The 15,460-nt window shown below is 41.1% G+C and overlaps 1 protein-coding gene and 1 non-coding gene across 2 annotated transcripts in view; both read right to left on the bottom strand.

Annotated features, from left to right (window-relative positions):
• The window catches only part of LOC100722900 (uncharacterized), a 35,417-nt gene continuing 19,957 nt past the window's right edge, over positions 1-15,460 (bottom strand). Inside the window, 2 exon segments of the mRNA XM_063234437.1 lie at positions 1-228; positions 510-684. Coding sequence (XP_063090507.1) covers positions 1-228; positions 510-684 — 403 coding nt within the window.
• LOC111756886 (small nucleolar RNA SNORA2/SNORA34 family) lies at positions 8,597-8,733 on the bottom strand. The gene has a single exon (XR_002791273.1). It is a non-coding gene; the product is annotated as a small nucleolar RNA SNORA2/SNORA34 family (small nucleolar RNA).

Genomic DNA, 15,460 nt, shown 5'->3' with positions numbered 1-15,460 from the left:
CTATGTGCCAGCCTGGATACTGACCACTGAGAAGTAGATGCCTCTCTGTGCCAGCAGCTGCTGGTGGGTGCCCTGCTCCCTGACCTGGTTGTTCTGAATCACCAGGATGACGTCTCCACTGTGGATGGTGGCCAGGATGACGTCTCCACTGTGGATGGTGGCCAGGTATTATGCAATCATGAGGCAAGTGCAGCCTTTTCTGGCTTGGTCTAGGGCTTCCTGGACCACCTGCAGAGAAACTGGAGAACAGACCCAGCCTGAAAATTATATAAGTAGGTTTTTTTAAAAAAAATTTTGCTTTTGTCTTCTGAATGCTTGTTTTCAATGTATGAAAGTAAAACATGGTAATTTTAGAAAATTTGGAAGAAAACACAGAATAAATAACCACTGGCTAACATGTAATGCTTACCCTTCTCCCCCTGCCCTGAGTTCCCTTCTTTTGTTTTTCATGGCCAAGGACAGCAGCGGCAGCCTCTGGACACTGACTTGCTGATACAGTGGAGCCAAACCTTTTTACTCTCTGTGTCCAGCACTGAGGTAGCCTCGTCCAGCAGCAGAATTTGTGGCTGCCTGATCAGTGCCTAGGCAATTGCAATCCTCTGTTTCTGACCTCCTGAGAGTTGAGTGCCCTTGCCACCCATTCGAGTCTTGTATTTCTGCAGGGAACAAGGAAAGTTAGGGGGGCTCACAGCCAAAACAGTCCTTCATTATACAGTGCAGGGCCCTCCCTGCACAGCTGGTAGTTTCATTTGTAAGAAAATCATTCAGAGTCAAGACAAGGTTCAAAGTGTGTCAAGGCAGTGTACTCTTTAGATAACAAAAGGATCTATAACTTGAGAATAAAGAATGTGAATGAAGAAGCTGGGGTACAAACAAAGGAACTACAAAAGTTTGTCACAGAAATAATTAAGGAAAACTTCCCAAACATAAGAAAAGGAAATGATATTCTGATATATGAGGCATACAGAACTCCAGCCCACCTACAACCAAACCAGAGCTACACCCAGGCATATAATAATCAAGATCCCAGAAATTCAATATAAGAACAGAATATTAAAAGCTGTTAGAAACAAGAACCAGAAAACCTTAGAGGAATGCCCATCAGAATAACGGCAGACTTCTTGACACAAACCATCAAGTCAACAAGAGCCTGGAGCAAAATATTCCAAGCCCTGAAAGAAAATAACCTCCAGCCCAGATTGATATACCCTGCTAAACAGTCTCTAGAAATTAATGGAGAAACAAGAGGCTTCCAAGACAAAGAGGAACTTGGGAAATTCACAACCACCAGTCCAAGTCTACAGAGAATACTACGCAGGGCATTCTAGAGAGAGAGAAAAATATTAGGATTCCAGGAACAGTGACAGAGAGGCCTCAATGAATGGAGCAGAAAACAGAATGAAGAAGATAAGCAAATAACTGATGGTAAACAAGAGCATAACAGAAATGAGGCAGAGAAGACTTTATTCAACACTGATATGATTGATAATATCAAGTCTGAGAGTATAGGCAACTACACTGAAGATGGCAAGACTCTATGATACACATTCTGGTTTGATAACTGCCGGTTTTTGAAGTTCTATACTATATACAAAGTTGTGTTTTTATTAACACTGTTATGTACTTATATATTCAATTATACTATGTCTGATGATATAGACAATTCTATTGGAGATAACAAGAGACAACACAGGAACTATGGTAGAACTCTTTGTACAATGGTCTTATATATTTATCTTGTTTCATGTGTTTATAGGAATGTGTTTTGTTTTGCCATACTTTGTTTTGTTTCTCCCTCTAATATAGAAAGGATAGAAATACATGTTAAGACTCATGCATGTGTAGAATCTGTAAACAGTTTATGAGAACAGATCTCATGACACATGATGAAATTAACAGATACTTTGAAGAAAAAGAGACACTAAAATACCCAGTGCTAATCCTGGAGAGTCAAAATGTGAAACCCAGCTATAGTATTATTCTTTGTTCAGAGTGATATTAGCCTGCTTGGGTTTATTCAATGTCAGCATAGTTGAAAATATGGATAACTGCATGTATGTTTAAGTGTATAGGATTGATAACCATATTTTTCAGTTTTTGTTGGATAGCTGAACAGAATTGGTTGCAATCTCACTGTTTGAATCCCCACTTCATATGCTCCACTTTAGTATCTTGAATAACTATTTGTAAGAAGACAATCTATAATCATCAACTAGTGATTTCTTACTGTTTATTTTTTCTTTGAAATTATGTATTATTTCTACCCGTTTTGTGTTTTGTTTAGTCTTTCTTTAAATTAAATTTTTAAAAAGGCACTATAGTACCCAGTGCTGATCACAGAGTGTCATGATGTGAAATCCAGCAATACTATTATCTTTGTTCAGAATGATTTTAACCTGCTTTAATTTGTTTAATCTAAACATAAATGAAGATATGGATAACTGCATGTATGTTTAAGTGTATAGTGTTTAAGTGACAACCATGTTACTAAGTTTTTGTTGGACAGTTCAACAGAACTGTTTGCAGTCTGGCTGTTTGAATTCCCACTTTACATATTCCACTCTTGTACCTTGAACAACTATTTGTAAAACGACAATATGTAAACATCAACTAGTGATTTCTTACTGGTTTTTTTTTCTATGAATGTATGTATTATTTCTACCTATTTTCTGTTTTGCTTAGTCTTTCTTTAAAGAAAATTTCAGAAAAAGGAGGAAGTCAAGTTATCCTTGTTTGCATGATTCCATACACAGAGAAACAAAGGTCTTCACCAAGAGTATCAGACTTGATAAATCCTTAGTAACACACACACACACCCCTCCCCCAATTCAGTAGCTGTACTAAGAACCAATAGTTAATTGACTGAGAAAGAAATCATGAAAGCAATTCTATGCATGTTAACTATGATAACGGTGCTGGCATAAGGGGACATCTGCAGGCAGAAGACTCTCTCTCATTTTGTACACGAACTAACTCATGATGGCTCAGAGGCCAAGAGGAAGGACTGGGACTCTGAAGCCACTAGAAGAAAACACTGGGGAGAAACTTCAAGACAGTGGTGCAGGCAATACTTTTCTGGATAATACCCCAAACAATACAGGAAACAAAAGCAAAAGTAGACAGATGGAATTACACTGAATTAAAAAGATTCTGCATCACAAGGAAAACAACTGACAAGGTGAAGAGACAGCCCATAGAGTAGTAATATGTTTTTGCCAACCGGTCATCTGTCTAATCTGACAAGATAGGGAAGAACTCAAGAAGTTTAATTTAAAAATGGGCCATCCCGTGTTAAAATGGACCAATGATCTTAATAGGCATTTCTGAAAAGAAGAAATACAAATGACCATCAAATATGTGAAGCAACAACAAAATGCTGGTGAGAATGCAGAGAAAAAGGCTTCTTCTACACTGCTGGTAATTCTACAGACTAAGAAAAGCAGCACAACCTCAGGAAGCTGGCCTTAGACCGACCACACAATGTGAGGCCTACTCCTGGGTGTGAGTGCACAGCAGTGGGTCCCCAGATTAAAGGGGCACCTATGAGCGCACACTTATTGGGCAGCCTACACAGTAGCTTGGTATCAACAAAAGATGAAAGGTGGGGAAGGTGCTCCATCCTTGCTCAGGCCATGGTTTGGCTGCTGATAAGTGGCACACTGTTTATCCCTCTTCTGAGTCCATGGGCATCATCAACTTCCTTTCCCACTCATTAGCACATGTTAGTGAGCCATATTGATCACCTTCAGCTCAGGGTTTGACAGGGACACAGATCTGACCATGGTCGCTCCCTGCCTGGCCACTCTCCCCTCACTCCGTCACCTCCCCTCCCCCCATTATTTATTTCACCTACATTCTACATGATGGTGAAACTCACTGTGCTTTGCTGGAGTTACACACACAGCTGTAGTTACACTTTATGATTATTTTCGCAAGCTCAAAGTACAAAGAGCGCAACCTCTAATCTGGGCTTCAATTCTCCCTTCAGTTATGTTAGTTTTAGAAGTGATTCATCCCAAGAGGCATCTATTTTATGGTGTGTACCACAGAGATAATCACTGTTATGCAGAACAGTTTTGTGAACTGAGCACAGTGAAACAACACAGATGCTGAGCTCACAGTGGCTGTGCAAATATTTCTAGTATCCCTACTCCAAGCTACAACTGATGACTCAAATGTTTAAGCCCCTGATGCAAACATAGCTGTTGTATCAAAAACACCCAGGGTGTCACAGAAGTAAAGCTTGAAACATCTCACTGCAATAGCTTTTGCTATCATGACCTGGTCTCCTATGATTAGATGTGTTTCTCAAAACTTGGACTATTACATTTATGTAATGCATGCCAGAAATCCTTCCCCAAGTGAGAGCCTACTGGCCCTGGGTATAGTTTGTTTAGCACAATTTCTAATCAGGTGCCATGCTATACTTTTATTAGGCTTCTAAACCCACCAAAAGGTTCATAATTTATTTACTCTCAAATCAGAAGGAAGATAATTGACAAGAAAAAAATCAGCATTACTCATTTGGATACTGTAACTTGGGTGCTGTGACCATAGTTTCACAATACTCACCATTACTGAACAATTTACAAGGCAACTGAATCTTTAAATTATGCCAAGTTTATTATTTGCTTCAGCTTTTGATTTCTCATGAATTCTTTAAAGTTCAAAATAAGCCATAAAGTCACACGTGATGGCATATGTACACACACACCCATAGCAAAGAGAAAATAAAGAAAATAAGAGTTTGAGTGCTTCTCTCATCCTACACACCAGATGGCGTGTGCTGCCTGCACCAGTGATCAGCTCCTACGGAATCCTCCGTAGCCTTAGCCTTTATGAACCTAATCTTACTTCTTATTGCATTTTATTCACTCCTTTTAAAATAAGTGATACAGATTAATGAGTTTATTATAACAGATCAGATAACACATGCACAACCCTTACTTGGACAACCCTTACTGCTTTGCAGACAGACAGATGTGTACTCTATGATTTTGTTCACATCTAATCTCTCTACCTTCTACGGCCCTGCTCCTTTCCCTTCTTCTATATATTTTAAAAAAGAGATGAAAATGTCTAGCCCTGTGGTTATTTTCAATATGATAACTACTGTGAAAGGATGACCTCGTAGCCATATTATTTGTGCAGAAGTTTTATTATCTTTGGGGAACATAATTCCACCCTGGGAAACCTCTGTGTTCTCAGCAATCATACCCATCACCAGTCAGGCCCATCCATTTGTCAACATACATTGATTCAAATTTTCTTTCCTGGGTTAAGGATACAACTGTCCTAATGTTTTCTATTGCTTCAGTTGCAATCTAAAATGGAACAGACCTTCATTAGAAGTGGCTTTTTAATTTCTGAAATGATAAAGAATGTTAAGACTTAGGGCTCTCTCAGAAGTATTTTGAAAGAGCTGGGCAGGGTGATGCATGCTTATAACCTTGAACTCTCGGAGCCTAAAGCAGGAGAATCAACGAGTTCAGTCCCAGCCTGGGCAATTTAGGGACATATTGAGACCCTGCTTCACAATAAAAAATTTTTATAAGAACAAGTCAGGGATGCAGCTCAGTGAAAAGTCCCTGGATTCAATCCCCAATATGGCCAAAGGAGAGAAAACAGTATCCTGAAGTTTCTGTTGATGGCTTTTAGGTTTCTTCAGTTAGAATCAAAAAGTATTCTTCCAAACCAGCCTTTGACAGGACAAGTCCCTGTGCTAACTGGAGCCCAGAGCTCTCTTTTGTGTAATTTGTCTTAGGGAAGCTCCTTTGAGGGAGAGTGGTGATATGGGGTGGATAAAATGGTAGGCATTGTTTTCAATAGTGAAGATTTAACTCTGACTTGCTCAAAACATAATGCCTGCTATATACTGCTGTGTGAGTAGGAATGTAATCAGTTGTCACATGGGTGGATAGTCTGGTCCTCTAGAAAAATAGGGAAATCATAGCTGAATGTTTTCCTCCCTCTCCTGCACTCATTACGGAGTAAGCAGAGGATGGATTTAACAGTGTGCAATTACTCTGGTACACAGTAATTTCTGAATGAATTAACAAGTCAGTTAATGTGGAAAGATAGCTCATATATGATGGAAAAGCCATTACACAATTGAGAGCATCTTTGGCCTGCGTGGGCAAAGTTGATGCAGAAAGGGAGGCAGAAGTAGAAGAGCTGGTTTTTGACAGCCTGAGGGAGACAGGCAGATAGCTGTAACTTATGGGTCATAATAGGAGAAGTAAATCAGCCACAAGCTGAGTGAGTTGCTGTGCTTGAGATAGGAAAATAAGATGTGTGGGATGCTGTATGAGCCTGATGTAAGCTAGGATGGCCACTGATGGGACTGAAAACTGACTCTGTCATTATCATTTATTGTAATATGTCTCCTTCAAGAGGGGCCCATAGCACAATTTAAAGCACTATTTAGACTATGTGAAAACTCATGCCTAAGTAGTAACTGAGCTCATTCTATCCAAAACCCCTGCCACTCTTTTAAAAATCTGTAAACAGGACCAGGGATTTAGCTAAGTGGCATAAGCACCTGCCTGGCAAGCGCAAGGTTGTGAGTTCAATCCCCAGCACCAAAAGTAAAATAAAAACTGTAAACAGTGACATTCCTTTAGGACCCCAAAGTAAGCCCCATCCTTCCTGAGGGGTTTTTGTGTTGGTGGAGGAATGGGCTCTCACATGTAACATGGCCAGTTTTTTTCCTCTTACCTGGCTGCTTATGGGACAGTCAGCTTTATTTTTTCCTATAACAGATTTTCCAGTGAAAATTTTTGTCTACAAATTCAGGCTGTTGCCTTTTAATTTCTGTAACCATGAAAAAAACCCCCATGTCAGTCAGTAAGATGATCAGCCACAGACTTTGTTTAGAGGTACTTTGGAGTCTCAGAGGATGGACCAGGCCCTGTGTCCTCAAAAGGGCCCCTGGGTGGAGACAGCTGCAGGATGAACAAAAGGCTGCTGAAATTAAGCCCACTTCCATGAAAAGACTATGAAGTCTGGAAGTGAGAGGATTGAGATAGCCTGCAGGATGCAGTTCAGTTCCGACACAGATGCCTTGGGGAAAGTGTGCACATCAGAGGCCACAGAAAAGGAAGAGGCTTCTAGTGAAGGACACCCAAACCCCTAGGCCATGCCCTCCTGTCTCGGCATTGCCTTGAAAGCCATTGATGGCAGCCTCATGGTGAGCATTTCACCAGCTCTCCCAAATGTGACGCCCTGGGTGAGAAAGAGGCTCTTGTTGTCATTCCTGATGCAGATGCACACATTCACCTTACTCTCAATTCACATTACTCTGCACTAGCCAACTACTCCAATATCAGCCTAGACCAGAGTACAATTCAAAGTCCTACCTACAAAGGGATGTACTCCTGATTCTTCAGTATAGTATGTGCTAGAGTAAGACAAAACTAAAACTCTGCAGTTAGGGCTTCTAAACCATTCTGAGCAGGTTGACTTTTTAAAACTTTCAAGGGTATCATCAGTGACAAAGATACCATATTTAACTACATCTGTGAGTTGAAAGTACCAGTCACATAACTGTGCAGGGGTGCATGCTATCTTCTGCGGTGTGCAGAGAGTGAGGAGACAGGTTAAGTTCTACTCCCTAGTTTGCTTTCTCTGCCTGTCTCAGACTGGGAGACAGTGGGTTGTTCTTTTTCCCTGCCTAGGATTCCTCTTTCTGACAGCCTGTGGGGCAAGAAGCAGAGAAGCACAGCTCCTCTCTCCTCTAGCTGTGCAGGTCCTATACCCCTAAAATGCTTACTCCCTGATCTGACCAGTCCAGAGCTGGACTGATTCCCTCAGTGCCCCGAGAAGATCTGACTTCTCAGGAGAAAGCTTTGCTTTCCGTATACTGTCTTGGCAGTGATAAAAGAATTGCAGCCTGGCATGACCAGGAAACAGTATTTTGCTGACTTAATGAGAGGACTACAGGATCCCTGATGCCCATGGGTTCAATAAGGCAAAAGAAATCTGATAAAAGTCTCATTAGGTAGGAAAGAACAGGTGAAACAAGTTTAACTAACTATGTTTGGCTACATCTGCAAATCTGAATGCAAAATGTGTGTTCTCTCCAATAGTTCACCAGTTACACAGTTCCAAATTGCTGCAGAGTCACAACAAACCATGGTGCTGCTATGTGGCACTTCCCAGCAGGCAGCCAGCTAAGTCTAAGTGGCCTGCTGTCCTCTAGTGCTCTGTCCCCTTCCCCCTCTGGTGACATTCCTGCTGCAGATGGCTACACCCTGGGATAGCGGATGGTTCCCACCCATCCTGTAGCAAAGTCTGCTCTCTGTCTCTGCAGCCCAGGCTCTGGAAACTCCTTTTGGTCCTGATTTCCCTAACTGAACTGCAGGCTGCTGAGAAGGCAAATCATGGGTGCTTATCTGAAGGAAAAAAGTGAAGAAAGAAATGATCCCCAGACCCACACAAAGCAGAGAGAACATGTTACCCTTGTGCAGCTTTACTGCATCATCCCCTCCAGGTCCCAGCACAATACGGGTCCCAGCAAATGCCAGTGGCTCCCATCCTGGGCTGCTGCAGCCTGCCACACTCACAGCTGCTCACCAGGTGGGGAGGGGTTGCTTCAAGCTGTTTCTTTCTAATGAATTGACCATTTCACTGCCCAAATCCTGAAATGGCCAACAGACCATAGAAAGACATCTCTTTAGGCTCCTGCTTGAAACCAACAACGTCAGGAAGCTGCCAGCCTTGATTCAGGGCCAGGGAGGGTCATATTTTAAAACTAGGCTTTGAATATGTGAAGTTTTAAAATTGCAGTCAAATATATACAACTGAAGTCACTGCATCCCCACTGTAAGTGCACAGCTCAGTGGCAGGAAGCCCCTCTGTGTCACAGACTCTCCAGCCACCTGTCTTCCCTTACCCCAGCCCCCGTGATAACCAGTGCTGCTTCCTGGCTCTAGGACTTGGGGGATTATGAACCTCAATGTGGTGTTTGTCCCTCTGCTTCTGTTCTCTCCTCCCTTAGACCCCACTGAGTATCCCTGCTGGCCAGTGACCTGAGCCCTGCTCCCACACCTTCCTGCCTTGCCTTCAAAGCACTTGTTATCCCTTGATGCCTGGAAATCTGTTTCTGGTGTGTACTATGTGGGAGTCCTGGTAGGTTGCTGCTGGAGGGCACAACATGGCTTAGTCTGTGTGCTGCTTTGTCTCTGGTGCTTAGGGCAGCACTGGCTATACTAAACATTACCTAAATGTAAACATAGCCACACAGCTCTGAACTGCAAGAGAGCCTCCAGGATGCTTTATTTTGAAATTTAGTAATATTTGGATGGTGATTTCTAAATTTTCAAATTTTTCATCTTGTGATCTTCATTATAGACCAATATTTAATGCCACAAGAATAACAAGCTCTTAATATGATGGAGGATAATTCATTCTTAACCAGAAAGTTTCACCAGTGACGTCAGAGGTTTGCTAAGTTGGTTGTACAACAAAACCTCTCTCTTCAGCAGAGATAGAAGTTGCAGGGTATCACCGCCACCTGTTTTCAGGTAAACATCCCTGTGAATTTAATGACTGGAGAGTGTGTGTTTCTTGGTATCAGGTGTCCCAGGTTTTGGAAGGACTGCTAAAGCAGATACAGGAACTGTCACTTGAGTACTGACTGTGAGCCAGGCACTCTTACATGCTTTCCACATAGTTACCTCTATCCCCTCTTAATCCTCAACATTTTACATGTAGCGTCATCTTGCAGATGAAGAAACTGAGGCACAGAGAGGAAACGTGCCCTGCCTGTTTGCCATACACTCGGGGGTGAGGCCAGACTGTGCTGAGTCCAGGGTCATTGCTTGCTCCTCCATGAGCCCTCATGCTGCCACAGCGCTCCCCAGGGACATGGCCAGCAAATTTCCCCAGATGAGAGTCATGGTCTTACCCAGTTTGACCCAAGGGAAGAGAGCCACTTAGACTGCCTCTTCCCTGACTTTGCACTGTGTACCTCACTGACACCAGAACTTGGAACAGCTCAGGGGCTACCTTGCTTTTCCTTGTGCCCGACCTCCAAAGGGAACTAAGGATTTTGGTTTAGTTTAATTTGTGCTACTTAAACCCCAGGACTGAGCAAGTTGGGCAAGGTCTGATTTAACTGAAACTGTTACATAATGTTTTCAAACTCACTGTGATCATCTCAGAAAATATGATGGAAAATGCTGGCTGCAGTGCCCCATTGGCAATGGCACAGGCTGTCTCCAATCACAAGTAGGGCCATTCGGTTTTACTGAGCTTCAGGACCTTCAAAAAAGACACTGATGGCACCTTTGCATCCTAAAAGACATAAAAATCAAAACAAGACAGTAGCATGACAATTACTGGAGTCTGCAGTAATTGGCTTCACCATCATCCTCCAGAATGAAGAGCAGACCTCCTCGAGAGCAAGATGACATGTCAGACAATTTGGTAATACCTGCAGCAGACTCAGCATAAGCCTGCATGGGCGGTCCACTTGGAGGCCACCTTCTGTCTCTGTTCTGACCTCAGCAAATTAAGAGGTGGCCAGGTCTGCGCACAAGCCATCCTGGAGTCCAGTCCTAACTCTGGAGGTCATGACTCAGGCTGGTGTGACAGTCAGGGGGAGCCATGGAAGTGGGCTGTCTTTCTTTGTCACAGTGGAGAGATATAGCCAGGCCTCTCTCACAGGGATGACACCAGAGTCCAAGGACAATACGTGTGACAAGTGTACAATGTCCTTACAAGTATAGGGTATCACCACCACCTGAAAAATATGCACTTGGTCTCCTTTCCCTAGAATCTCACCAGTGCTGTCTTTACTGTGACTTGTCACCAAATCGAAAAACCTCACTGATAACTCCCACCCTTTTAACCACTCCTCCCTGAGCAGCCTTCTCATATTGCCTAGTTTTGTTTTGTGATTCTGTTGTATTGTCTGCATAGTTTCTTTTGAAGTATGCATTTTTTAAATCAAAAAGACTATGTCTTTGTATTCTTAGAAATGAACCTAATTCCTGGCACATACCAGACTCTAGACAAATGCTGAACTAAGTGTCTGGTCAAACACAAAGACATGGGCCTCATGAGGAAGCACATTCTAACTATAGAGGCAGTTTAGAATCACACTGGAGACAAGGGTGGATATGGAACCCATAGACATGAGGTAATTTAGGTTATATTTATGTCTATGAAGCAGAGGACACAGAAACAGGTTCCACTCAGCCTCTTTCGTCTTTCAATTTAACCATTTGCTTTGTATGGGAGGAATTTTTCCTTTCTAGCTAACATTATCTGGAAGACACAGGGTGATAACTGGGCTCTTCCTCTGAGCACTGGTCTTCAATGCATAGGCAGGTGTTCTCTGGCCCTCTGCTTAGACTTCAGTTCTCCTTCTCCTCCAGCCTGTGTTCATTCCCTAGCATGGCAGTAGGACAATCTTATGGGTGGTGGTATGTGCTACCTCCTCTCTACTCTGCATTCTTCAAGACATGTGTTCCTCTAAAAATACTGGATTGTAAAATTTAGCAAAGTAAGTCTAGAAATAGATAAGAAAATGAAAAGTGGAGAATTTCATAGCTCAAATGCAGATATGTTGCTTTTCTTACTTATGATAAATGAAATTCAATAATAATATACCTATTATTCTTTCTGTAAATATGCTAAAAATAAGACCTATCATAAATCCCTGGCAATTCCTGCAGCAGATGATATTGTAAGCAGGAAAAAGTATGTGACTCTCAGTAAGATTAGACTCTTTAGGCCTGCACAACAATAAATTAATTCAGCTTTTATCAACAAATAGCATCAAGGTATACTAAAACTGTATCTTGAGAAAATATCCTTTCTTGGGATGGATTCCTCTCATATAATATTATTTCACTTCAGTTAACATCCTGAGGTAAAGAATGTTTAGAGTGTACAATCTCATCACTGTTTTTTCTGGGCATTTCTCTTCTTTTCTGAGAGAATTCCCTTTTAATTCATAGTGCCAATGTAGAGAGCGACATGATGCACTATCCCACACTCCCAGGAGCTAGCTATGGCCATTGTGTAAGTTATGGCAAACAACTACTACATACAAGTAGGGGGTGGGACTCCCAGTGGGAATCCTTGCCCTTCCTGTTGTTTGGGACACAGATATCCTGGTGAGAACTGAAGACACAGTCTTGAATTGGATTGAGGCTGAAAGACACGTGCCAGACAGTGGAGATGAGCAGGAAAGGATCTTGCATCCCTGCTAACCATGCAGCCACTACTTTAGACCTGAGCTCTTCACTTCTTATATTTTTTTTTAATGTGAAAGAAAAGTAAAACCTCTCAATTTGCTTAAGTTAATGTTATTCTGAGTCTCCTAGTACAGGCAATCCAAGTCATCCTGTCTTTAGAGTATATCAGTACCAGGACAATTCATTTTGAACTAGCCTGTAGATCTCAAAGATGAATGGAACATTTAATTTTAACATTAAGCATATTTGCATAAAAAGTACATTTTTGATCTAATTGGAACATTGGAAAGCCATTTTACTTGGAATTTATTTTAGTTTACTGTCAAATGCATTTAAAATTTGAAGTGTGTATGTGTGCGTGTGTGTGCGCCTGTGTTGGGGATGGAATGCAGAACCTTATACAGACTAGGCAAGTACTCTGCCACTGAGCTAAACTCTCAGCCCAAAGATTCTGATTTTCCCTCAAGAATATGAGGAATCGTAGTAAGAATCATCTGTGCCTGAAAATTATGTGCAAAGCCAAGAATTTCAAGAACAAAACTATAAATAAAAAACATAATTCAAGTGGAAAAAGAACTTACAAGTTCAGTGGTTTCTACATTGAGGTCAGTATGATACATTTGTGAACTTTTATGGCTTTTGTTAGTAGAATTCCTAAATATTTGAGATTTTCAGCCATTTGGAGCCACACTAGTCTTTTCTTCGTTTAGTTCAGGTTCAAATTCTGACTGGATATGGTTTCCTGATGTCTGAAGGGAAAATAAAATGTTAAATTGTGTGCATGTGTGTCAAAATAGATGTGTCCTCCAAGTTTAGAATCATAAAGCAATTTTGAATATCGCATGAGTCAGAATTTTTAGATTCCATAACAACTTTTGGTCAAGATTAGCTGGAAAACTATAAAGTCCAACAACCCACAGAAGTAAAGTAAAAAAAAAAAAAAAAAAAAGTTGAAAATGACAGTTTCATTCCAGTTTGAACACTAGGAGCACTCAAGTATGTGAGTTTTCTGAAATGTAAAGACAAAACTTCACCCCCCAGCAGGAACACAGGAATCTGCTCAGTGTGCAAGAATTAAAGAACAAGTCACAAGCACCATGAAAGGGAAGAAAGAGAAATAGAAACATTACCAAGGTTCACTTTCACAGCTATGCACAAGAAAACTGGAGGCAAAGCCTTGGTCAGCACCCCAGGTGACAGGGACGGCAGCTCGGCTCGCCCTCTGTGCACTCTTCCTTGACTCACGGCTGTGCCCAAGCGACCCCACATGCAGGCTCAGTCCTGTAGCAGAATCTCCTCTCGCTTCCCCTTCGAGTTCTGCTGCAAACTCAACCCAAGGGCTGCTGCCTTGGCCCCCGTAGTGGTTTGTCTATATTCATCCCATGTGCTATCAGCTTTCTAGCCAAACTTTAGACACCTAACAGAATACTGCCCACGCTTACATATTGCTGTAAGCCACACACAATGTGCTTTGCTTGGTGGAATTCCTTACTGCTCGGTACTGAAATGATTTTGTGCTATCTCTTAACCTAGGCTAATGGTTTAGACAAGTAACCTATCCTTTGAATTTTTACTTCTGTCTATCCTGAAACCGTTACTAGGTTCATTTTCCTAAAGCCAGTTCAAAAACTATTCACCTTTTCTAACTCCTAAGCAAGCTGCAAGCTGTAGAAATCTAGCTCATGGCGAGTCAAACAAGACCACCTCTTGTGAATACCTCCCCTATCTTTTTCTCCCTCTATAATCTCATCCATGTTGTCAGCCTCAACTGACAGTTCTTTGGTAAGCCCATTCAGATCTTAGCTTTCTTCTATGATCAAGTGAACATCACCTATCCCCCAGTACTTTTGTGCCTTTTTTAAGGTACTCATTTAGTTAGTGTTGGGTGCTTTAGCAGAGAGGTGGTTAAGCTCCAGATTTAAGACAGTTGCTTTTCAACAGGAGATAAAAGACACACACAACGAATAGCCTTTATTTCTTACTCGCAAATATATTTTAACTGTCCAAAGTTTTAATTTCTAAAATGAAAACAATCAATGCTGGAAGGAAATATGAATGACTATCCTTTCTAATAACAACCCCACATCCTGAAGACAATTAATAATCTAATGTTATAAAGCTTCAAAACTTTTTTATGATAATCAACCAACAAAGTGAAATTGAAAGCAATAAAACAAAACAAAAAATGTCTCCAATACATGCAACAGAATTGTGATTTCTTCTTTAACAAAGAGTTTGTATAAATCAATGAGACTTTTATGAGGAACACAATAGAAAAGTAGTCCAATACAGGCAAAAATACATACAGACAGGAAAGTGACACAAATGCCGTGGAACATGTGAAAAAGTGCTCATCTCATGAATAGTTAAAGGGATTTCGAGACACTGCCCAGTTCCTTAAAGCTCACAAGATGAAGAGTAAATATTAAACAATAGCCAGTGATCACTTGTGGAGTTTAAATTGTGATGACTTTAAAATTACTAAGATATACACGTTTGAATGTTTTTTAAATGCTTAGACTTTAAAGTCTAAGATTATATTACTTTACAACAGAAAACAAGATATGTTTAAAATAAACAGCCAAAAACCAGCAAAACACTCTATCCAGTGGAGAAGCACTGTTAGGTCTTAGAAGCAAAGTGAAGCAGCTGTGACTCTGAGACTGCACCAGCTAAGGCTCTTCCTGCAAAGCTTCAGTCTCATAAAGATGCTTGTCAGACACTTAAAAGTATCCAAGAAGGACACCTGAGCCCATTAAATGATCTCCTTAAAATGTATTGCTCATTTCAAACATGCAAAGTGAACTTTATTTCCAGAAAAGCATCCAATCACTTTCATGGATAAACATTATGTTCCAGCCTGTAAGCAAGGAATTTTTAACTATTTTCAGCTGGACCAATGTCAGGGAAACTGGATTTTTTTTCTTCATCTGTTTGTATGTATTTTATATAAATTAAATATTTCCTACTGAGTTAGTGAAATTAATGTAACCATAAGGAAAATAACTTAAACTTCTAAATGTATATTATACCAAAGAAAGGAACAGTATGTCATCATTAAAATGTATATCATTGAAAAATACTTGGACAGTTTCAACTACTTTCCTATTAATTTCTTCGTATGTTTTAGCACAACTACATTTGATCAAACCAGCCTGTGTTCAAGAAAAGACCAAGGCTCCCGAGATCCGTCCAAGGTGGGATTTAGGCAGCTGGTTTGCTCGCTCTCATGTTAAGCACCCCCGGTGTAGGCC

Source organism: Cavia porcellus, unplaced genomic scaffold (genome assembly GCF_034190915.1).
Source record: "Cavia porcellus strain 051 isolate PalLab524CR breed Dunkin Hartley unplaced genomic scaffold, mCavPor4.1 scaffold_2, whole genome shotgun sequence".
NCBI classification, from domain to species: Eukaryota; Metazoa; Chordata; class Mammalia; order Rodentia; family Caviidae; genus Cavia; species Cavia porcellus.
This window is presented reverse-complemented; position numbering and strand designations above follow the sequence as displayed.